Below are 24,617 nucleotides of genomic sequence, written 5' to 3'. Positions count from 1 at the left end.
ATCAACACTTACGTTTATATATGGCGCCATCAGTTATATGGCTCTAGGCGCCGGTTGGCGCGAATGGGGAATTCCCCTACTAATTCTCTGAACAGCTCATATAGCAAATCCGTAAAATTGTACTAGCGCGGGAATGCCTATCGTAATAACAGTACATCATCACATGGAGCTATAATCAGTACAAGTGTTATCTTACCTGGGCCAAATCATACAAGCATATCTTCCAGGTTGCAAGAACGTCGATGAAAACGTCAGTTTTCATCGGGTTGTGAACCAAACGAAGAGGTCAGATTTTGTCGTTTTGCGAAGTTATACCGATTGGACGTAATCGCACTGTAACTTCTTTTTGCTTCGACTTTCGAATCCGAGTTTAATTAACCCAGTTTGATCCATAACGCGTTAGGGCTCGTTTGTGTAAAGTTTAAAGGTATGCTCATGCTCGGTCTATAGGCCTATAGTGTAGTTTCTTTGGCCCGAGTCAGGCCTACGTTAATAATAGCTCTAGTCTAAGTACTGTAAGCACTATGAAATATATATTACAGTAAGTTAGAGGTTACAGTTTGCGAATCGGAAAGGCTAGACTTCTGTTGGGTTTGGTTATTTAGGCCAAACTTACTTTCTTATTTTCGTAACATAGGTAGTTATTATTGTGCCATTACAAGGAGAACAATTACCCAATGTAATACCAAACTACTGATGCCAACTACACCCAGTGTTGCGAATGATCTCCAATAAAGTTTGTTTGAAGTTGATACAATACGTGGTCCAAGTTATAATTGTTCACAGCGCTGCTTCTCCACCAAATTGTCACAGTGGTACATGTGACCAAGAAATAAGGAAACTAACAAGTAGTTGAATTAGACGGTATATTAGATCTTCCACTGGCTATAGTATCAACGGAGTACAGTAAGTGTGTCAGGGGAAAGTAAGCTTGAGCGAACCGTGCTAAGCACGGCTCCTACAGGTTGAATCACACTGACTACAATTGGTGAAAGTTACATGTATGTACTCTTGACAAAGGATTACAGAGGATGGGACTGGAAGTTATTCTGTCCACATATTTACCTTTCTAGTAAACAGATGTTCAGCTTTAAATTATAAAATGACTAAACTATGACACCAGTGGCAATGACATCATACCACAGGTTACTTTATTGGAGAGATCTGATATTAGGTGCACAGAGAGATGTATAGGGCTTCTGTTGTAGAGAGTTACAGTGGAGGTCAAAGTGTAAGTGATCTACTGGTACTTAGAGGTTGGAAAAGTATGTTATTATGTTTATTGTTGGCTTGTGAATATCTTTCTGGGAAGTGTAATGTAGGAGGACTTCCTGTCTACGCTGCTATAGCTAAGAGATTATAAAGGTGAACCTAGGGTAAGGGGAAGGTGAAGATAATGGTAAAATGCTTTCTGTTATTATCTTGGCTGATAAGGTGTTCTTGCCAAGAGCAAACTCCTAGAAACAGGAATTAATCATTAATTTATGAAACAGATCACTTGAACTACACATTATTAACTGTACATGGAAGGCTTTTATACAACATAGTTTGCCAATCTGACAAATGGGAAAATGGTTACCCAAAATCATGTTTCTCTCCGGGATAGAATGCGTGACAGTCAGCGTCCAGAAGGACTCCTTCCTTCTTTCTTAGATATTTTACATTGTTCCACCTACTTGTATTATTTATGTGGGAAATTTTATCACTGGAACTTGATTTTGAAGTGCATAATCCATGAATTCTATCAGAAGGATTTATACAGTTTCTGCATGGTTCCTTAATATGCATTGAATCTGCTGTAACTGTTTACAAAATGCAACCATACACCAGTAGCTCTTAATGCAGTTTTGACCCTCTGAAAATTTAACTTTCACTGAGCTAGGCCTATATTTTTAATTTTCTCTCATCAGATTTTTGACTGAAATTTCTGGAACTACTCTTGGTTATTATTTTTATGCTGGCAATGATATGAAGGTATAGGTTTCTTCCCTTATTTATTGAGAGTTTGACCGAAGAAACAGACCAGTAGTTTGTATTTATCATGAGGACCCTGTGGAATTGAAACCTCTGCTCTATGGAAGGTTGTTCCACAATTTGTTCTCTTTGCCTAGATAGTGAAAAAAAAGCAATATCTTACTTGGAATATATACTCACTGAACCAGAAAATCTAACTGACAAGCTATCAGAAAAGCTATTAGAAAAGCTATCTGACAATACATAGACAGATAATCACCTCCTGGTTTTATTGCATTTAAACAATATTTTCTACTGGAGTTTTGTAACACATCTCACTGAGCTATGCGTCTCAGACCTGTAATTTCTCTGATTTTCACGCACTCTTGATTTCACTACTCATGAATCATTTAGCACACTATTCCCAAGCAGTGAGTCTCTAGATAATGTTCTGCAGGTTTTTATTTGGTACCATTTATCATAAAAGAAATTATTAGAGGGGTATTTCTTTAATGGCCGAGGGACCAAAACGCATAATTGTAATAATTATTTTCATTAAATGTAAGTTCCAAGTAGTAGAAGGCAAAAATTTCCCAGCATGTGAGAAATAAACAAGAAATTTGAATTATGAATCTTCTTACCAAATTGAATAAGTTCTAATGTTGCCTCACAACTCTTATGGTTGAAAACCGACCTAAAGTGGATTTAGACGTGGCTGGTTTAATGATGTAGTTTTGTACATAGGATGATAATAAACTGTAATTAGAATACATTATGCCTTACTTGCAATAATGGCATTAAAGTGCTAAATGAAATCAACAAAGATCTTTAATCAGTACACAGTATTCTGCTTTATATTAGTCATGCTCTTAATGTTTTTTTTCCCTCTTAGGAAGTAAAGGAATTATCACAAAAAGATTGAGACATAATTTAGTAATATTAATATCTGGCAATTGGAACATTTAGTACATTTGTTGTTGTTGCTGTCATGTTGAGATGACTTAAGGAAAGGACAAATTTCTACCTTTTTTTTTATCCTTTCCATTTTCAGATTTCAGTGCATTCATCGGTGACCTTACAGCAAGAACTTTGCAGTTATAATGTCTGACCACAGTGAGGATGATATTTTTGAATACAGACCTCTTGCCAAGCAGAAGCGCAAACCTGTGCCTCATCAAACAGATCAAAATGCAGACACTCTTAAACCAGATAGCAAAAGACAACGGATTGCATCAAATTTGACAAACTCAAGAAAGAATACCAACAAGAAGAACTCTTTATCTGGACTAACAGGGTCAAATTTGGCATCTACTTCAAAGGGCAAAACCACTACCAAGAGGAGGAAATCTCCCAAGAAACCGACGATCAAATTCAAAGCCCAAGGTTCGAGTTCCAGCCCGAACAAAGTCGGTACGGACTCCAGTCTGGGTGGCTTTTGCCCGGTGTGCCAGATGCCATTGTCTATCGTAATTGGATCCTCAGAACATCACGTAGGCCAATGCGTCAGGGATTATAACAATATCTCATTTGAAGGAGGTAGGTATTGAACTTGTACTTCATGTGCAATTATCCAACTTTCTTTATTGAGTTTATTATTTTTCTTTGTGTGTTTATGTGTGTCTTTTTATTTTTGATATAATGATATTTTGCTGGTCAAACTTAAGAAACAGTTCATATGAACAAAAATTAGTATATGTAGTAGAAAGGGTGCTCAACATGATGAGTGCCACCATATGAGTACCACCATATGAGTACCACAATAAAGTGAGTACCACCATATGGGTACAAATAGAATTTGAGTACAAAGAGCAGTGCAAGGTTCTGAGCAAGAGTACGAATATGTTTCGTAATCATGCATTCCTGCATGATTACCGACTGGTATCGAGTAGGAATATAAATGTTCATTCATGAGGGTGAGTACGATTACAAACAATGATGCTAGAATACAAGTACCAGTATAGAATCAATTCAATTCTTCTTACAAACAATATTCAAGTATCCTCCTCCCCCCCCCCAGCCTCCACAGGGGAGGACAGGGGCATAATTGCTAACAGCTGAGAGATCAAACTGGTGTAGAATTGGTGCCTCAGACAAAACTAGCATATTTTATTTAAATTTACGCCTCGGTCCTCCATCCTGTCAGCAGTCAGCACCTTCCAATTTTTGCAAGCAGCTAAGCTGGTAGGCCAATCTGCACCCCTTTCTGTACCCCTTTCTCTAAAACATGTAATTGTGACTGCTACTTTGCCAAAATGTTTGCAAGGTACTGCGGCAGAAACTAATCAGCTCCTCGGCAACAACTGAGGGAAAGGTTGGTAGAAATCAGTCCAACTACAGGACACATTCCTGGTGTTATTGATTTAAACCCCTTTATTGTCAAATATAATATTAATTTCACTCTCACAAATGTCATGATTCATTTAAAACTAGAAGAAGGTATGAAACCAATATTTCTGCATACATCTAAGCTAGTTGTGAATGATCTCATTTTAATTTGTTCCAGAATGTCCCCAGGGTCTGGAATGTGATGTGACCATTCGTCATCATTACCAACGCTATTCTCACAACGTCCTCAGTCAACACCGCGCCGGAATTACCAGGAAACCATTTAGTGACAACAGTACTCTGCAAGAAGCTGAAGATGTTACAAAAACAGACTCTAGTAGAGGCAATATAATAAAGAGACGTTTTGAACCTCAAGTTACCACAAGTAAGGGAGTTGTTGTGAATAATACACCGATCGTATCCGATGTTTCTGAAACATCGGATTCACCGTCACTGTTTGAACAGAAATACCAGAATAATGGTATCGATTTATCAACAACAACAATTCCCTCGAGTGCTATCCTTCCTTTAAATGTTCCAAAACAGGTCACAAAAAACAAAACTTCATCAGAAATGTCTAGTCCAGTTAAGAGGACTGCTCGTAAAACATTTCCTAACAGTCCCTTGCAGTTTGAACCGGACAAAGTTGTTAGTATATTTATCCCATCTAAACGAGTAGATGAATATGAAATGAAGCAACAAGAAGGTAGACAAAATCCTACTCCCAAGGAGACGGGATCATCGGAAAGCGATGATGATGATGAGGATGATGATGAGGATGATGATGATGATGATGATGATGAGGATGATGATGATGATGATGAGGATGATGAGGATGATGAGGATGATGATGATGATGATGATGGGGAAGGAAACTTTCAGAATGAACCCAATGAATTGCAGGACTTAAAGTCAACCAGTGCCAGGGAGCCTTACCTAAATAACTCAGCAGGCATACTATCAGGGGATTCAGGGGTGAATCCAAGGCAAGAGACAGGTGCAAATTCTCCAGTCTCCAAGAATTCTCCAGTCTCCAAGCATACTCCACAACATACTCTGCCAAGAAATGTGGCCAGAAAGTCTGTCAGGGGTAAAGTCTATCAGTCGATAGAGGAGGTGATAAGTTCCCAGAGAAAGGAAGGAAAGAGAGGAGCATCGTCAGAGGAAGAATTAACCGACTCCAAGAATGCAGGGAGGGAGGAAGAGAAGTCTCTAGGTGCAAAGCCCATCTCCTGCAAAAAGAGGCTGTTATTACAAAACCATGATGGCAGCGCCGTTAAAACTGAAGACGTGCAACGGACGCCCTCAGACGGCCAAGAGGATGACGAGGAATTGATGCTGTATGGGTTAAAAGATGAAGATCAAATTTTGCAATCGAAGGAGAGAAGTGGAGACGACTATGATGATTCAAATGATGCCAAAGAGACACCTTGCTCTGCAACGGAAACGGGCGCAAATCTCTCTTCTACGGAGCATATTAAGAGTGCTTGTAAGGGTGAGGAGGAGAGGGACGGTGACGATATACAAATAGTGAAAGTTGTGACACCGAAAAAGTCTATGTTCCAAAGCTTATTGTTTCCTAAATTTGGGTCTTCTTTGCCGAACAACGGAAAACGTGAACCGAGCAAATCAACATGGAGTGATATTTTTAAAGGCAGTAAAGGGACAAAGTATTCTGTGGAAGATAAGACAGTAAATTCGTCCCAGTCTTCTCAGGACTCCATTTCTTCGAGCAGTGGTTCCGATGTCAAGAACTATCGACCGGGCGGAAGCTCTATGTGGTCAAAGAATCCTAAAAGACAGTGTCCATTCTACAAGAAAATGCCAGGTAATAGCATAAATGTTTGCAAATATTCATTTAATACCAATAATTACCAGTTATCTTGAATTATGTCCTTTAGTGATTAGTAATCTTTTTACAAAGAGATGGAAAAAGCATGGATAAACTTTAGAAGGTATCTTGACTGATCTGAATTTAGATTAAGTATAATATAGCTAAGTGACATTTTTGGTCCAAGGGACTTTATGAATATGATGCCTCCAGAATGGCTAGATATTCTAAATTGGTCACCAAACTTTTTCAGAAATTTACATTTCATTTAAAAAGAAGTGAAATCTTTTCTCTGAAGGGTTTGAATGAAATGATTTCAATGATATTCTTGCCTTTTGAGAGAACTGTATATTCCAATTGTTGTCAAAGTCACACAAGCCGAGCAAGCAATCTTTCTCTGAAGGTCTGTAAAATCGAGGGATCCTCATTTTGATTCCATTGTGTGAGAAAAGCACTGTATGTTTAGTTGACCAAGTTTGGATACAAAAAAAACCTTAATTTAGTCTCATTATTTGTTTGTTTTGTGTTTTCTTTAATTGCTGGTTTTACTGATGGTGTTGTGACATTTGATGTGCTATCTGTTACATTTTTCCTGTCAACTGTGACAGGTACAGCATTTGCTGTCGATGCCTTCTCTTACGGTGACGTTCCTGGAATAACGAGCTATTTTCTGACACATTTCCATGCCGACCACTACGGGGGACTCACCAAGAAGTTTGCCAATCCAATCTACTGCAGTAAGGTAAGTTCAAAACCCACCTCTGTCACGGTATATCTATTACTAGTCTGAAGATGAGGTTTGTTTTCACTTTGTTCACATATTGGTTCTGATCTGCTCAGAATCACAGAAAATGCTGCTTGCTACAATGATATCGTGCAATACATTGCGTACATTCTTACATGTTTTCTACGTTTATGCAGAGGTCATGTTTCGTCCAGGGTGACAGTAGGTTTGGATAGCATTTAAATGACAAAAATCTGAGCTAAATTGAATTAAATTTTGTAAGAATTTTAAGGCAGTTTTTACATCTGCTCAGAACACTCAGATATCTCTACTAATTTAGGGGAATTTTTTTTTCTTGGTTGTCCCGAAAAAAAAATGTACTAAAGTAACAAAGAAAGACCAATATATACACTGGAGGAAAGGTGTGAAGGTTTGATGACTAAAACACCCACCCCTTCAGGTGGATCATAGGCCTACCAAAATATTTTTATTTGATTTCAGTATCTCCAAAGTGGTACCAATTTATTATTTTACCTATTGGTCTGAATATGATGTAAACAAGTACTGTAGTTGTTTGCCGGCCAACTTCCAAAGCTGATTTTGGGAGTCAAAACAAAAATTTGGTCATCTCGGTTGATCGGACAACCATTAAATATTTGCCCAGTAATTGTTTAATGCTTTTAAAATGACATTGTCAACTGTCAAAGAAATATCTGCAATAAGATATCTTTCCTTCAAAGGCCCCCTCCCCTCTCCCTCCCCCCCCATGAAAAAAATGTTTAGTTTATTTGTCAGTTCATTTTGTCAGCTATTAACTAATCATTTTAAAGAGTGTGAAATGGTATTGTTTTGGCAAAAAATAACAGGAAATATAGTTCTGGTTTTATGTTATTTCCTGTTATACAACAGACTGCCCAGATATTTCCTTGGCAACCAGTTCAACTTTTTTATTAGCGCTATTAACTTGACTCAATGATTCTTGTATTTCTTGAAAGAAAGAGAGCTTAAAATCAATGTTTCCTGCCTCTTTGATATTTTGAAGAGTTCTGTCAATGCAAATCTAGGTAATGATATTCACTCAACTTAGTAATAAATTATCCTTTTTTTTGTCACATAAAACTTTTTGCTAAATACTATTGGTCAAGCAGTAAGAGTATTAAAGGTTATTAAAGGTTAAAGGTCATTATTGCCCCCAAATATGCTAGATAGTCAAATAATGGTCACCTAGTCTCGTATGTCACACATTTTACTGCACATTTTACTGCCAACCACCCTCAGTACAGTTTGCCTCACTGAGATATTAAAATAGTCTACCTGAACTCTCCTCAATATCAGCGAATAAATACGGAGGCTCAGAGCTTCTCGGAAAAATACTTTTAGAAAGACTTTTAGCATGTTAAAATTCTGGGCCAATACCAATGACCTAATCAAGCCCTACTGAAAGGTCTGCCCTAAGAAATCTTTCAACAGCTAAATAATTAATTGATTTGAATTCCTAGGCATGCACAAAATGGTTTATTGATATTAGATAAATATATAAGTTATTTTTCTAATGATTTCGTTATTTAGATCACTGCCAATCTTGTGAAAAAGAGGTTGTACGTTCCTGCTGAGTACGTCCATGCTCTTTCCATGAGGCAGGAGCATATTATTGACGGAATCAAAGTCATATTCCTAGAAGCAAATCAGTAAGTTTAACTGCAATTTTCTACCCTCTGTGGTGAAGTTTGTGTCATGCAGAACAACAGGCGAGAAGCTACCTTTCGTGGTGTGATGGGGCAAAGTCAACTCTTTTGTCTAAATATAAAGCGTCAGAGAGTTTAAGTTATAATTCAATGATGTGCACAGGATTTTTCAAAACTTGGAGGGGTTGGGGGGTGGGGATTTCTTAATTCCCTTACTGATTTATTTAGGGACATGAACTGTTATGGAGAAAGATGGGGATGGCTGGGGTTTCGTCCTCCAGAAGAAGATTAAAATTGTAGATGTCAAATGGTGCACTCCGTGGTATATTTATGATTATTTTTCGTTTACCAATTTTTAAATGTCGCGGTTTCATGCCCTATACCCCGTCTTCCTCCCCCCCCCCCGATACGTACTGGCTATGCCATTGCACAACAATGTCTTTGTATTGATTATAAAATGGTGCCCAGTTTGGTGTGAAATTGGAGTCATCTTTTCTTGTACACCATGGCTTATAACACTTGAATCAACGACTTGTCTACAATTTTAAACTGAATGTGTTTTCATTTTCTTTCTCTAATTTCATTTCCTGCAGTTGCCCAGGATCCGTGCTAATTTTATTTATGCTCCCAGATGGACGGAAGTATCTACACACCGGAGATTTCAGAGCCCATCCTCGCATGGAATTGTATCCTAATCTACAAAACTGTACGATAGATAAACTCTACTTGGATACGACGTAAGTGTCTCCTCGGCGGACCCAGTAGCCAAAGGATAACTCAATATACACTGGAACAGTACATTGTTGTGGGCCATTGTCGTACAAATTTCACAATCTTTAGCTTTGCTTAGTTATCTTGGTAAATTTACACATAAACAATGGCATGCTCAATAGTTCCTTCGTGGGTTAAGAAACCTCCCAACCTACCCCTAAAAGTTGAATTTCTACCCACCCACCCCCCTCAACCTTCCCCCCTTAATACCTCATCTTCATTCAACTTTCACTTCAAATTTTATACAAATTACTTACGTTATAAGAGTGTGGTTTGTTTTAAGAAAGACTTTGCAATGAATAGTACTTCCTTACAGGAAAGAATTATACTTTGTATGTGTTTACTTGATTCTAGTGTAGTTTGTTGATTGTTGGATCCCATTGTGTTTGTAAACTAATTTTTTGTTGTTGTAATTTTGCAAACTGCTCTGGGAAGATCACGGAATAATAGTCTTCAAATCCCAAGATCATTCCTTCATAATCCGCGGGGAATACAATGGACACTGACGTACATATGCTTTTGTTTAGAAATGAACTTTCAATCTGAAGCAGTATTTGATGGCAGCATGTCATGATGTTTGTATGGGGTATAAAAACTTGAAACAAATTTGCAATGGTTTGAAATAAGGTACTAAATTACACTACAGTTGTTCGCTGTTAAGTAATAGCATATTAAAAGGACTTTATAAGGCATAGGCTACCAATTGATAGGCTCCATCAGTTAGTGTACTAAAATGTCCTTTAAGCTCTAAACAATCCAACACTCTGTCTGGTGACTTTGGAATAATTATTGCCGTAATATTCATAGCACTGATAGTACCAGTGTGCCCCCATGTTGCTATAGTGACGCAAGTTGAACAAAGGAAGTATTGTTATACATTTCAGTACATTGAAGCGGTGTTATGGGCGCATGTCTTTATACTACATTGAATTGCTCCATTGACTAACACCTGTCCTGTAGTACATTGGTCACTAAGGTGGCTAGTGTATAGAAACGTCTTTCAGTATTCAACTGAAATGTCCTATCCAACATATGTTAGCTTGCACATTGCAGTTTAAAGGCATTGAAGACTCGCTCCAAACCGCGTGCTGCGCTCTGAAAAAGTTAACTTTCCGTTGCTTGCAAGTGAAGTTTTTCTCTTGTCGCTACAAAATGCAGATAGTATAATGAAACATGATACCTTGTTATCTTTTATCTGGACCTGAGATGTCCATCGCTGCTATGTACACTGTGTTATGGGTATTGACCGTAGCTGCATGTAGTGACTGTACACTGGTGTCTAATTACCAACAGTAGCAAGCTGTGTGTGTATTTTCTGGGATCGATGGTGGTGTCTAACACTTCTGTTACACCTCATTCGAAACTAGGTCAGATTACCGGCATTAGACGTTTCTTTTTGCGCGAGTCTTCACACCCTTAAATAGATCTTGAGCTACGAAAAAGGGAAAATTTGGCATTAACCTTTTCCAACCCAAGTACCAGCTCTCATAGCAGAATCTTCCTCTTTTCACCATTAAATTTTTTACTATCCCTTAAATCAACATTTTGCTGTTGTTTTGTGAAAATCGATGGTTTATCATCATCCTCTTCAACATGCAAGCATCAACATTATGATGATTGTCAACATGCAACAAAAGTCGCTTCAGTTTGATTCTGTCGGGACTTTTACCTGAAAAATGGTTAAGATTAGTGAAGGACCATTTTGCATATGTTGAGTCTTACACTGATAAACTTCACAGCAGCTTCCATGCAAATTTGATCAATTTTAGATACTATTCATTCCAATCTATTGTAGCAATGCAGTTCATTGGTTTAGCCTGTCAAGCTTCAGTTCAAATAATCTTTAAATTATATTGCTTGTGTTTAATTCTGATATTGAACTCAATAGAATGATTAATTATTTGTTCTTATTAGTTAATTTCTCATATTTAAAGACATATCTAGGAGAATTTCTTGGTTGATCACAAACAGTTTATTTTTAGGAAAATATGTTTATCTGGGTTTTTTTTGTGCAAAATATCTAGAAATTGTCAAATTACCAATCAAAATTAGCTTTTTATTTAGATCTGCAGTATTGTATCCCTTATGTCACATGTTCTATTAAACTTAGGACTTAACTTGCCAACCATCCTATCTTGGGTCGATATTGATGTTGGATGTTAGCACTCTTGTTTTTTTCTCTAACTAATACTCTGATTCCTCCTATCTTGGGTCAGAATTGATGTTGCATGTTAGCACTCTTGGTTTTTCTCTAACTAATACTCTTATCCCTCCTATCTTGGGTCAGTATTGATGTTGGATGTTAGCACTCTTGTTTTTTCTCTAACGAATACTCTGATTCCTCCTATCTTGGGTCAGAATTGATGTTGGATGTTAGCACTCGTGTTTTTTCTCTAACTAGTACTCTGATCCCTCCTATCTTGGGTCAGAATTGATGTTGGATGTTAGCACTCTTGTTTTGTCTTTAACAGATACTCTGATCCCTCCTATCTTGGGTCAGTATTGATGTTGGATGTTAGCACTCTTGTTTTGTCTTTAACAGATACTCTGATCCCTCCTATCTTTTGTCAGTACTGATGTTGGATGTTAGCACTCTTATTTTTTCTCTAACTAATACTCTTATCCCTCCTATCTTGTGTCAGTATTGATGTTGGATGTTAGCACTCTTGTTTTTTCTCTAACTAATACTCTGATCCCTCCTATCTTGTGTCAGTATTGATGTTGGATGTTAGCACTCTTGTTTTTTCTCTAACTAATACTCTGATCCCTCCTATCTTGTGTCAGTATTGATGTTGGATGTTAGCACTCTTGGTTTTTCTCTAACAGATACTGTGATCCCAAGTATGACTTCCCCATGCAAGATGATGTAATCCAATTCGCTGTCAACATTGCCGTGAAAGCCGTCAGAGAAAACGACAGAACTCTGATCATTTGTGGAACGTATACAATCGGAAAAGAGAGAGTCTATACTGGTAAGTGAAGATCTGGTCGATTTGGTGAGCTAATTTTAGCAACTTATCTCATGTCTGAATGTTACAGTCTCTATGGCAACTTAAACACCTCTTGATTTCACAGCAGGTCATATACCCCATAACAGATAAATCGCTTTCTGAAGTGATGATGTGGTATCAGGAGAATGTGGTTGAACTCAAAATAGCATTTTACAAAAAGAACGAAAGAAAGAAAGAAAAAATAAGGCATCATTGTTATTTAGTTGATCACATTGAGGTTAGCAACAGCTGTGAGAAATTAATTCCTTGACTGCTTTTGTGACCTAGGTCACCTCTGACTTGACTATGTAAACAAGTTACAGATTATCAGTTGAAAGTTAGTTCCAATAGTTTTATTGCCTAATAGCTAGATTGGACCCCCTCTACCTAGCTACTGTAAAATATATATCTTATTTTATTATGGTAATGTGTTTACAAGGACAAGATACACACAAATTTTTCTAGTAAAAATCTTTGGACCTGCAAAAAGTGATTAGCAGATTAATTTAGTCATAATAAATAGTAGTGTTTTCCCTTTCTCCTCCCCTCCAACTATTGTGAGCACATATATTTTTACTTGAGTATGGTATATATCCACATACATACCTTATGCCTTTGAAAATTTGGAATTGCAGAAAAGCTTGTATACTTGCTGGTGCACAATCAGTTTTATTTCCTGACCTCTAAGTTTCCATTTTAGGTACCTTTTCCTGGAGTTATTATCAATTTTAAGTAGCTGAATGTGTTTGTAATGTGAGGGACAGACTTGTAGTTATTCTCATATTCTAGTACAGTTGCTAGTTATTGTACTAACCCTCGTGGATTTGTACTCACACATTTGGGGACATTTTAGAAATCTATAGTAGAGTGTAGGACAAGATTTTGGTACTTGTGCTTGTGCTTGATATACCAAAGGACGTCTACTTATCTTTGCTACACATGTATTCATACAGTGCAGTAAATAGTAGCCTAACATGTTAATATTTGGATAACATACGTTGTACAGCAAGTCTTTGATTGCCATACCTGAGTACATGGTATATTTGTATTTTGTTGTATTAATCTGTTAATGAATATTCACGGAATGAAGAAGCGTTAAAACTAAGTAAACATTAAACTAATCAGGTTCACCTTAATAGTTATACTTCGAATGTAATTGCTGTTATGATATAAATAATCAATCTTCTTTTTTTTTTTGTCCCAGCCATTTCAGATGCACTTGATTGTAAGATTTGTGTCCTGTCAGATAAGAAACGGGTACTTGAATGCTTGGACGATTCTAATCTCATGGACAAAATCGTCGTGGGCGAGAAGGCAGCGAGACTTCATGTTGTTAGCATGGGAAAGTTAAATCCGAGGGTGAGGAAAATTCGCAAAGTTTTAACAAAGTAAAAACACAACCTGGTGGCTAGTTTTGCTTTCCTGACCTCGTACTTTTCACCACAAACGTCTCGTTAGGTCAGGGGCATTGCTATACTTCTTATTTTAGAGGAGTCCAAAGCATTTCCGTGGGGGGAGGGGGGGGTGAGGAAAATCTGTAAATTTTCTACAAATTAAAATCACAACGTGGTAGCTGCATTTGCTTCATGACCTTGTACTTACCACAGGCTTCATTCTAGGTCAGGGGTGAAGCTTTTTCAGGGGCCCAAAGCTTTTCCAAGGTGGGGGGGGGGACAGGTAGAATCTATTAAAAAAATAACAAATTTCGGGGGCTGCTCCCATCCCCTCCTCGCTTGAAACTCCACTCAATGAGAAGTTGTTTTAGAGTTCATCCTCTCTCTCTCTCTCATCTCTGTTTCTATGGTAGAGACTGCTGATTTATCTCGAAGAGTTGCAGAAGATCTTTGACAACATCGTCGCCTTTAAACCAACCGGTTGGACGCACAATTCAAAGGTCAACTCACTGGCAGAGCTCAAGCCAACTACTATGGGTAGAGTGAAAATCTATGGCAAGTAAAGCTAATAATAATATAAGAATCATAAAAGATGAGCTGATGCATGTTGATGATGAAGTCAGAGCTAAATCATCTTCTCAGCTAGCAATTTTGGTGGACATATTACTGGACCTGAGGCAAATCTGATAAAACAGATCTTACATGAAATTTATTCACTTTCAATTTGGGTGTCATATGTTTTCATAGCATTTGAGTTAATCATGCAGTCTCTCTTAATTTCTACCTGTATAGATACTAGGTAGATATTCAGATAGCTGTTAACAGTACAGATCATTCGCATCAGGACCTATTTGACAGCTCCCTCTGTTATACTGCCAAACCGATAGCAGGCTGCATTTCCAGTGGCACATCCACTAAAGGGGGTGGGGAGGGTGAAAAGTTTTTGTAGATACCAAAATTACTAGTGAAACTGTAGCAAATACTATGTGAGGAATGCACACGCCCAAAGTGTGCTAACACTTTATGATCAAGTGATTTGTTATGAACAAAATTATCCTTTTAGCTAAGTTTTTAGCCTTGTAAAATTTTCAAATGTTTGGCCCAGGTTTCTTTCTGGAATTTCACATGAATGCAGAGGCTATTTCGAACATGGTTAAAAAAGAATATTTTCCTCGTGGGTTGTGAACAGCTTAGTTATTGCTAGTGGGCAGATGCAATAACTGCTTCATCCATACCTTGAAATTTTACAAGATTAATTTATTACTTAATAGTGTTATTTAATTACTTAAAAGTGTATCAGGTGATCATCTTGATCTGGTAAATGACTGTAAAGTTTTCTTTAGGATTTATAGCTATATGGGAAATAAGGTTGTAAATATTGTGATGCACAAGTCCTGTCACTTTCACCGATGTTAAAGCTAATATCAGTTCTAGCATTTTCAAAGCTTTTTGATCTCTGCTCTGCTGGGAAAGACTTTTCAATGTATTGTAATTTAGATTCATTCTAATAGAAATGAATTGAAATGTGCAGGAAAATAGTGAAGTGTCTTTGAAACCATCAACCAAAGGTTTTTTTTTTTTTTTTTTTTTTTTTTTTTTTGTACAGGTATTCCATATAGTGAACATAGCAGTTACTCTGAACTTAAGAGGTTTGTTCAATTCGTACATTCCAATGGACCAAATGTTAAGATTCTTCCAACCGTCAATGTCGGCAATCCACAACAAAGAGCTTTCATGGAAACACATTTCGAAAAGTGGCTGTCAGAAAGTACGTCGAAAATGACTGCAAGGGTCAAATCTCCTCAGCCAAGAAAACAAACTCCCACCAAAAGGAGCTCACAGTCTGCTCCAGGAACATCCTTGATGCAGTTTCTAAAGAAGAAGTGAAAAGTTGTAGTGACGGCTCGCTACATATAATTGGCACTTCCAGAATTGCCTTTATAACAAGATTTTCTATATATTAAGACCAAGAAATGCAATTTGTTTAATGATGGTAAAAGGAATTGAATTTCTGCAAATGTGTCACTTTGATTCAGTGGTCTGTCAATGTGATAGGTCACGGACATTGCCAAATTTCATGTTTGAGTTATCCATTATTTACATCATTATTTGCTCTCAGGGTTCATATGAAAGCAATAAAAGTCTTAGTTATTTGCTATAGATTAAACTTATGATCATTTTATATTGTATTCAAATTTTATTTCCATTGCAAGTTTATTTTGGGACACATTCTTTTGGCCTGAATTTTTGGGGCCCAATATTTTTTTGGACCGTTTGGGTCCACATTTTGGGGGGTTCAATTTTCGAGGGAAAATATATTTTTGAGCCACTTTGTCTAGGCCAAATATTTCTTGGATCATTTACATGCAAAATTTTATCTGGCCCAATTTCTTTGGGGGCGGGGGGGGGAGGGGGAGGGACCAAATTTTTAAAATGTCAATAGCTCCACAGCCTTGAATCAGATTGTATCCAAACTTAGTGTACAGTTGTTGGTTAATAGCTGGTACATGGGCATAAATATTGGGTGCTGATATACAACACTTTAATGTTCCACTAAGCAAGGAACCATAGTGCCTGTTGGGCTCTGGTTTAATATACAACTGTCATTCAGGATTAAAGGGCTGAATATTATTTATTTTATGTCAAAGAGCATCAAAAACAGAAAGCCAAGTAGCTCTGTATGTGATGACTTTATTAATCTTAGTGACGTGCGTGCAGAATTACTTAAAATATCTGTGCGAGTTAAAAAAAATAATTGTCAGGAGAGGTATGAAAAAGAAAAAACCTATTTGGCCCTTGTGTAACCCATGTAATGCCACTTTCACAGATCTCTGGTCTTTCTGGATTTCTGGGAAGAAGGTTCAAGTGTCAGTAGAAACCCCAAATTACAATAAAATGCAGTGAAGCCAAAGAAAATATTGTAAGAAATAAGGAATGCCTTTGTGCAAAGTGTGCTAACTTGTTTTACTATCTACCTTGTAAATTCTTTTATAAAGGTTTACTTTAGTGCTCAGACATTTTTGAAAGATAGGGGCATTGGTCCCCCTTCCTGAATCCACCCATGGAAAGGCCACATAGCAGATCAAAGTACTGATTGAATGGATTGGAGCATCTTCATGTTAGACTTTCTTCATCCACGCCAGAAAGGCTCCCGAAAGATAACAGTCTGAAACGATACATGGACTTCATACTGAAAATCGCAATTTATACGATTTTTAGAATTAATTGGTTTATCATGACATTTCATCATCATATTGTTGTCATCTTTGTGATTGTCCTAAATAATCTGATGCTTGGTTTTCTTTATAAAATTGCCATGTTTTTCATCCTTTCACTTGTGACAGTGATGTGATTTGCATGGTGAATGTCCTTGGAATATTTCTTGCAAGCGGGTGTGTTTTGTCGCTGGTATTTTCAAGATGATGAATTTCATGCAATTGACTTTAAAGTATTTTTTTCCAGGAAATATGAAAATTAAAAGTGTGATAAATGTCATTATACTTCAAAGAGTAAAGTTATTATATAAGGCTATAGATGAAATAGTCTCTTTTTATCGTTCCCAAATAATCATGCAAAGTATCTTAATTTTTCTAACCAAGAGATCTTTTAAGATACTTGTCTGTATACTACCTCATAGATAAAAAAAACCCTGTCATATATGAAGTATACGATTTTGTAGGGTTTGTAACAATTGATGAGGTAATTTAAGACCTTGGTGTATGACCATCATGCTTGAAATATAGAACCACTATGAAATTGAACATGCCATCCCTCTCTTGAAATGTACAAACATACAGTGTAGGTACTAACATTTAATGTCAACATGATGTGAGGGGGTGGGGTAGGGGAGGTCACCATCAATATCATGTCACTGAATTTCCTGCAAAAAATGTAATATCGCCCTTTAATACCATATCTCATCTACACTTGTAGTTTTTGGACCGATTACATCAAATGGCATTAATACAAAAGGTGCAGGTCGTCAGTCGTTTTTAATGTATTAAAGTTGGGGTTTTTGATCTGAAGATCACCATATGTAGAAGATGTTTGTATGAATTTCATAGTTTATAGTGATGATGGTTAAGATGAATATATTACCATTACCACTGAAAAAGTAGATTTTTTCTTTCATTTTTACTATGTCTGTGATATCATACCTTGTACATGTTAGTGTACTGTTATTAATTAGAGGAGAAATTGGAGTGGGAAAAGAGGGTGGTGGGCGGAGGGATAATTTGTTAGGCTGGGAAAGATTGTTGGTGGCAGTCAAAAGAGTCATTGTAAATGAATACACCTCGTTCGAATTTTCCAGAGAGTTTAATTAACGGGGGCAAGTGATTTGAGAGCCAGGATAGGCGTCGAAGACCATTACCCTCACCAGACCTCCCCTTCCCTCACCCCCCTCCCCCACATCGAAGTTTTCACAAATTCTTGTTGCATTCATGTGCCTAAGAGATTTCATTATTCTTTATCCCATGTTTTTCTAGGAACCCTAATTGACACTGGGTCTATGGGCTGTTGCCTAATCTGACCTCTCTCATCAGCCATAGGTGGGGTGAAGGGGGGGGGGTGAAAGGACCAGAGGAGAGCATTAGTGGATGAATGCCCTCCCTTCTCTGTTTACAGCCTCAAAGAGGATGTAAATAGATAGGTGGGTCTATGTGTGGAAGCAGGAGCAGTTATGGTGATCTCTAAAATAGATGCAATCATAATACGTTAGGTAATAGGGCTTTTGCCTACAAGGAACCTCAGTTGTGGAATTCACTTCCGGTGGAACTGATGTGTATTGACTCCTTGACCCTGGATGCTTTCAAGATAAAGTTTAAAACGTATCTGTTTAAGCTTGCTTATTTGGATTGACCCGACTGGTTGGCTTTTTCTTTGTTAAGCGCTTTTGAATGTTTTTTAACAAAATTCGTGCTATATAAATGCATTTATTATTATGATAATATTCCAAAAGATCATGCCCATCAAAAATATACCCATTTTTAGCAAATTCAATTTAAAAAACTGGAAACTAAATATGAGGGCAAGTATCTATTCCATGCATATTCAAATATCTATTTAAATATAAAATTGATATTCAAAATCAACTTGTTATTAGAATATTGATTAAATATGTCAGGAATGCTCTTTTATATTGCTTGATCATAACTATATTGTCTCCTGAGATCAGTCAAAACAAAATTCATATATTTCATCTGTTATTGTTTTAAACATGTAATTAATGTATCAAACATTGTTTCTTTCAAGTCCATGATAACTACCAAGCAGTCAGGCATAGATGAAGTCAAGAATCAGTTTGACCGGTCCAAATTTGCAACGCATTTTATACATGTTATTTGAAGCAAAAGAACATGTCTGTGTGGATTTGAGTAATCTTTCTGAGGGAAATGATCTATGATGGCCTTTGTGCTAGACTAGGTATTCCAGCCACTTTGATTGATGAACCCATGACAAGAAAGGAAAACCTGTCATGGAAGTTCATATTTTGAATGGTCATGAACAAAAATAACAATTGATGTAACATATCAAAATTAAGGTTTTTGCAAAATTCATTCCAGGTGTTTTAATGCATACATGGGAATATTGGATTTTTTTTAAAAATTCAATTTTATTTGATCATTTGCATCTGAATTTTTGCTAGAATTAGATATTTTCATACTGGGATCAGCCTCAACGTAACAGCTTGCCAAGAAAAAGAGAAGAAAAAAAAGGAGACGAGAAAAAAGATTACTATGATGTTTGCATTCAGACAGATGTTAGTCAAAAATGTTGTAAGGATTCTGAAAGCAATTTAATTATATTCCATAATCAGTGGAGGTGCATATAATTTTCAGAGTGGGTAGGGCCCGGAAGTGGAAAGTGGATGGCAACTTTGGGAGGGAGGGGGTGAGCAAACATTTCAAAACTGCAAATTATTTCCTGTATAAAGCACACATCATTGGCAAATTTAGCAGGCAAAAGGGCCTCATTTTTGTTAAACCCCCTCCTTTCCTTGGTAAAGCTGCTGCTCATAATATAATTTCGTAACATGTGGGTAAATGTCTATCACTTTCATATTACTTCCAAGAACAGGAACTAAATGTTAGGCATTGGAGCATGTCTTTATTATACTGTTTTTCCTTTTACTTGTATAGATCTGGCGGGGGGGGGGGGGCGGGGACGGGAGGATTCCTTTATATACCAACTATACTTTGTTTTCCCTTTTGCCTGTATAAGTCTGGTGGGCGGGGGGGGGGGTGAGAATGACGTTTGTTTCGTAACAAACCCTGAATACAACATTTTTGCTATTTTTTTTTACCAGAGTTATAAATTAAAAATCATCTCAAGTCCATTATTAGTAGCATTACTGATGCGCTTTTTATCCTCGGATGTTCAAAAACTAATGTTCAGTTCTTTGAAATGTAGGATACGCGTTAGAAATATCAAAGCAAACCCAATTTATTTCCTTTTTGCAGTTGATAAGCAAGCAATTTCCCACATTGTCGTCTTTTTCTGACAAGTTTTGATCGGGTTTTCTCATATACGCCTATGATCAATATTACGGAAACATTTAGTTGAGCAAAGCTTAAAACATACTTATTAATATGTTTCGAAAATGGTTTCGGAAAACAACTTCATCTTAGGTTTTCAGGAAACCAACAAGGTAAATGACCCCACTGGCTATGCACGAAATTACTGACTCTCTCCATCCTAACGGTTTCAAGTTTCTTTCTTAGAAGTTATTAGCATACAACGATGTTGTGTTCATCGTAAGTCCGGAATTCCCCTATGAATGTTGCTATGGAGATCACCGCGTACACTGCATATGCAACAACGTAAAGGTCACGTTTGTTTACATCAAGTTACATCACCGATGAATTCTATTGGTTGCTACGTGTATGTACGTAGGTCTTCATTACTTCTTCTTTTAGGCTAAGGTTTCCTTTCATGTTTGACTTGATGGAGTATACTCCAATAATGGAGTAAGAAATATCTTTATATATTTCGAAATGGTCAGAAACAAGTGCAATAACATCAGATAGATTTGTTTATCCATCATGTGCGCACACGCAATCGAGTAACAAAGAGCACGAACACACCAGGTGTATCGGTCAAGGTAGGCGTGGTGTATATAGGCGGAGACTATAGTTATATATTCGTTGCGATTCTCAGGGCCTTTAGGAACCAAAATTTACATAGCTTTCCAAGTAATCTCGCGTATGCGTTAAAGTTCTTGTACATTTTTGTCCAACGTTTCGCTGAATTATTCGTAATATCTTAGTTAGCCGCACAACTCAATTTACGATTGTAGTGGTTACTCGATTGTCTTTAAGCGCGTAAAAAATGCCGAAAGAAGTTGTTACTGGACTGCATGGAACACCATACAAATTACTGATCTTTTTCCCTCAAGTTAGGTGCTTCGATACAAGACCAGCTTCGTTATTCCATCCAAAATTAAACTTAGTTCGACTGTCATTTCCCCATAATCACCAAAGAGAAATTTCATATACAGTAATTGATTGCCGAGACGTACTGTAACACTTCATAATTGTATAACATTGAATGATGATGTTAAATTTCCTAACTTCCTTTCTCTCCACTCTCAGCCTTGTATTGTCGAATCGCGGGTTGGGGGGGGGGGGGGGGGGGTAGTAACAACATGAAACAACAGTCTTTTCCTTGAATTTGTTCTTCCGTGTGGAACAAAATTTCGTTGGCATAGATACTGAACCACATACTCTTTTACGTTGACTTTAACGTGCTATTTTGTATTATTGCAACACATCTCCAATGTTATGGACACGTGACCGCCTATCAAAGATATTCCAGAGACTAGATCCTTCTGGTTTGTGAGGAAGTAAGGAGAATAATAGCAAATTGCGTAATCATCCTGTCTATCTATTACTAAATCTAGCAAATTCTTGTATGCAGTACCACATTTGCACCAAGAAAACATTTAAAATTATTTGTCTTAACTGATGAACGTTTCATTGATTTGACTAATATCCCTCTTTGTTGTAAAAATAACAATTATTTACAAAAAGTGATCAATTAATTCTCTTTACTATAGGGAGATTTGCATTGAATAAGAGGGGCGGGCCTTAAGTCGAGCCCCCCCAAAGTCTCATTGTGATTGGCTATTACCTTCGTCATTCTGTGTATCTATGGCCTTGAGCCTTTGGATGACAGTTCCAAAACAAACCTTCATGTCACGAAAGGGTTGAATTTCTCAAAACCACAATTTCTGGAAATACACTGTCGTTTTCCTAGATGTAATCACAACAAAAGATTCATATTGTTTCAAGTCATCTTCGAGTGAGGAGAAAACGGAAAGTCGTGAAGAAATTAGTGTATTTTGCAGAGAGAAGCTTATCGGACTTAGGACGTACAATTTGCGTAGGTATTTCGCAACACCATTTCTGTTTACTCGCTATGCAAATGTTGGCCTATTCTAGGAAGGATCTCTCTTGTAATCGACTGCTAATTTTTAGAATTAATTTTCAATAAACAAGAAATATCAGTTATAACGTTATGTTTAGAAGACAAAATTTGTCTTTGATCATGTCCTTAATTTAGCGCAGTATTGAAATAAAGCCAAATTTTCAATTGCTACAGGAAAGGTCACAGGTCATGACTGTGGTTTTTCACACAAAGAGGAAGTTTTTTCGGCATTCGTGTCAAATAAGATCAGCAGATTTCTTCTCCAGATTAGTGAAGGATTTTGTTGTGTATATTTGTATTTTTAAGTGGATCAAGCTGCTGTTTTTCTACTTTGGATGTATTTTCGTCATCAATCTTTACTAAATAGCTTGAATATGTTCAAGGATTATCATGTTCAAACACCTAATACCTGTATTTAACTAGCCTAGAGCAACAATTAATTTATTATCTCACATTTAACAGCAATGTTGGAATAATAACATGTATGGTGGGCGTAATTTGTTGGTAAGTCACATTATTTTTTCAATGAATTCAGCATATCTTAGCTTTCTTCCTGGATTATGTTGAAATCTCCCAGTAGTATTAACATGTACAGTAAGCCCGGCTATGTATGTAGACTGGCTAGGCTTAGCTTAGGACTTATAAATTTAGAATGGATGCTATTATCACTTTCTTTTTGGTGATCTGTATATGATACATACAGGTTGTATTAATCATACAGTATTAGTAATGTAGTCATTGTTTTTTAAGCCTTTCTTAAGTTTGCCCACTTGTCTCTACAAAAAGGAACAAGGCTATAGTATGTACTTTGAAAGTCACATTATGCATCCATTATATAACAAAACCCAACTGGTCCCTAACCGTTCAAAAACGTTTTGGTGCTATCGTGTAGTAAATAATAACAAAATCATTCTCATTTAATGTAAGTAAATGAAAAATGCATTATTTAGTACACATTAGCACCAAAATGAAAAAGATTATTTATCCCATTGAGATTGAATGCATAATGATCGAGGTTCGACTTGAAGCCTACAAAATACTTTCTTTATTCATACATTTATGCAAGTTGTTTTACCCATACAAGGTTAAATGCTGTTATGTATTACTATACAAATTGCCCAAAAAAATTGGTAACTGACGTCAGATATAAACCAAGAAATGAATGTCGGTAATAGTGCACAGTGTTTATAAGGTCTACAAATGTCTGGTTCAAACTGTGGTTGTTAATTGTCACTACTGGAAAAGGAGCTGTTTTGAAATTCTAACATTCCAAGCAAATGTAAACAACGTAGCTGTTATAGATGTTGCTTACTAGTGAATGAGAAGTAAAGAAACTGACAAAGTGTGATTACACCAACAGGATTCCAAAATTTGTAAAAAATGTTAGGGCTAGGATGTTTTCATCAGTTACATATACACCATAAAATATCATACGTAATACTTTACTCGTGTTGAGGTTATCTTGTGTTTTCAGTTTCAATTAGTAGAAAGTTAAATCATAGCACAACTTGGTATGGATAGGCTATGTCTCAATGAATTTATTTGAAGAATGAAGCAAATAATGATACTACTCCTTTCTTGAAACAGACCCACAGTCAAAGTCAAGACAACTCTATGGTCAGGACTTATGTTTATAAGGCATAGCATTACAATCCCATTGTTCCTTGGTTAGAATCTGACATTAACTTATAATTAGGCTTTTTTTTGGACAGCAACAAAGTTGTTTTGTCCTTTTCAAATTATTTTGAGAATGACACTTAACATTCCGTGCTATGCAAATTTAATAAATTAAATGTTAACTAGATTGTAACAGAATTACAGTACATAGTTAAAGGCATTGAAGACTCGCCCCAAACCCGGTGCTGCCATCTGAAAAAGTTAACTTTCCGTTGCTTGCAAGTGACGTTTGGTTCGTGTTGCTACAAAATGCAGACAGTAATGAGATGTGATACCTTGTTATCTTTATCTAGACCTGAGATGTCCACGCTGCTATGTACACTGTGTTTTGGGTATTGACCGTAGCTGTATGTACTACTGACTGTACACTAGTGTCTAATTACCGACGTTAGCAAGCTCAAGCTGTGTGGGTATTTTCTGGGATCGATGGTGGTGTCTAACACTTCTGTTACACCTCATTCGAAACTAGGTCAAATTACCAGCATTAGACGTTTTTTTTGTGCGCAAGTCTTCACACCCTTTAAAGTAGTTGTTTTCTTCTTCATATATTAATTGAGAACAACACTTCTTTTACTGTAGTTTATAGTAAATGGCAGAATCCAACAAATCTAGAGACTGGATGGGAGCGGCAATTTAGAAAACTACAATTAATTTCAGGGGTCTTCAAATACTCCCTTGACCCAAACTGGGACCTTATACCCCCCCCCCATCCCGAGGTGGACATTCATTTCTTTGTGTGCCACTCCTAGTTCAAATTTTCTGACAATGCCACTAGAAAATATGTGTGCTGTACAAACTATTGTGAGCCCAGGCTGTTTCGTATCGCACTCATTAAAATGT

At 36.9% G+C, this 24,617-nt stretch overlaps 2 protein-coding genes across 7 annotated transcripts in view; both read left to right on the top strand.

The window, feature by feature from the left end:
- Positions 1-126: 126 nt before the first annotated feature.
- LOC139968039 (uncharacterized) lies at positions 127-19,795 on the top strand. Of its 4 annotated transcripts, none has more exons than XM_071972343.1 (11): positions 128-285; positions 1,911-1,974; positions 3,005-3,489; positions 4,457-6,106; positions 6,718-6,851; positions 8,403-8,521; positions 9,112-9,255; positions 12,116-12,261; positions 13,484-13,638; positions 14,087-14,228; positions 15,280-19,795. In XM_071972343.1, the coding sequence occupies exons 3-11, from the start codon at positions 3,054-3,056 to the stop codon at positions 15,558-15,560; spliced, it is 3,207 nt and encodes a 1,068-aa protein (XP_071828444.1). In that variant the 5' UTR covers positions 128-285; positions 1,911-1,974; positions 3,005-3,053; the 3' UTR covers positions 15,561-19,795. The 4 variants fall into 4 exon arrangements, with proteins under 4 accessions (XP_071828443.1, XP_071828444.1, XP_071828445.1 ...); XM_071972344.1 differs by having other exon boundaries at positions 131-427; XM_071972342.1 differs by lacking the exon at positions 1,911-1,974 and having other exon boundaries at positions 127-285.
- A 2,046-nt stretch (positions 19,796-21,841) lies between these two features.
- The window catches only part of LOC139968038 (uncharacterized), a 39,341-nt gene continuing 36,565 nt past the window's right edge, over positions 21,842-24,617 (top strand). The window contains exon 1 of one of the 3 annotated variants that reach the window (XM_071972336.1): positions 21,842-22,055. The gene's annotated coding sequence lies outside the window, so the exon portion shown is untranslated. Of the gene's footprint in view, positions 22,060-22,104; positions 22,605-24,617 lie in introns of those variants that run through there. The other 2 variants (XM_071972339.1, XM_071972338.1) reach the window with 2 other exon arrangements.

This window comes from Apostichopus japonicus, chromosome 5 (genome assembly GCF_037975245.1).
Source record: "Apostichopus japonicus isolate 1M-3 chromosome 5, ASM3797524v1, whole genome shotgun sequence".
Taxonomy (NCBI): domain Eukaryota; kingdom Metazoa; phylum Echinodermata; class Holothuroidea; order Aspidochirotida; family Stichopodidae; genus Apostichopus; species Apostichopus japonicus.
Note: the sequence above shows the minus strand (reverse complement) of the source record. Positions and strands in the feature narration are given on the sequence as shown.

Coding starts and splice junctions, on each gene's coding strand:
- LOC139968039 (XM_071972342.1), top strand. CDS start 3,054: ATGTCTGACCACAGTGAGGATGATATTTTTGAATACAGACCTCTTGCC. Junction 6,107..6,717: donor ATTCTACAAGAAAATGCCAG/GTAATAGCATAA, acceptor CAACTGTGACAG/GTACAGCATTTGCTGTCGAT. Junction 14,229..15,279: donor GGGTAGAGTGAAAATCTATG/GCAAGTAAAGCT, acceptor TTTTTTGTACAG/GTATTCCATATAGTGAACAT.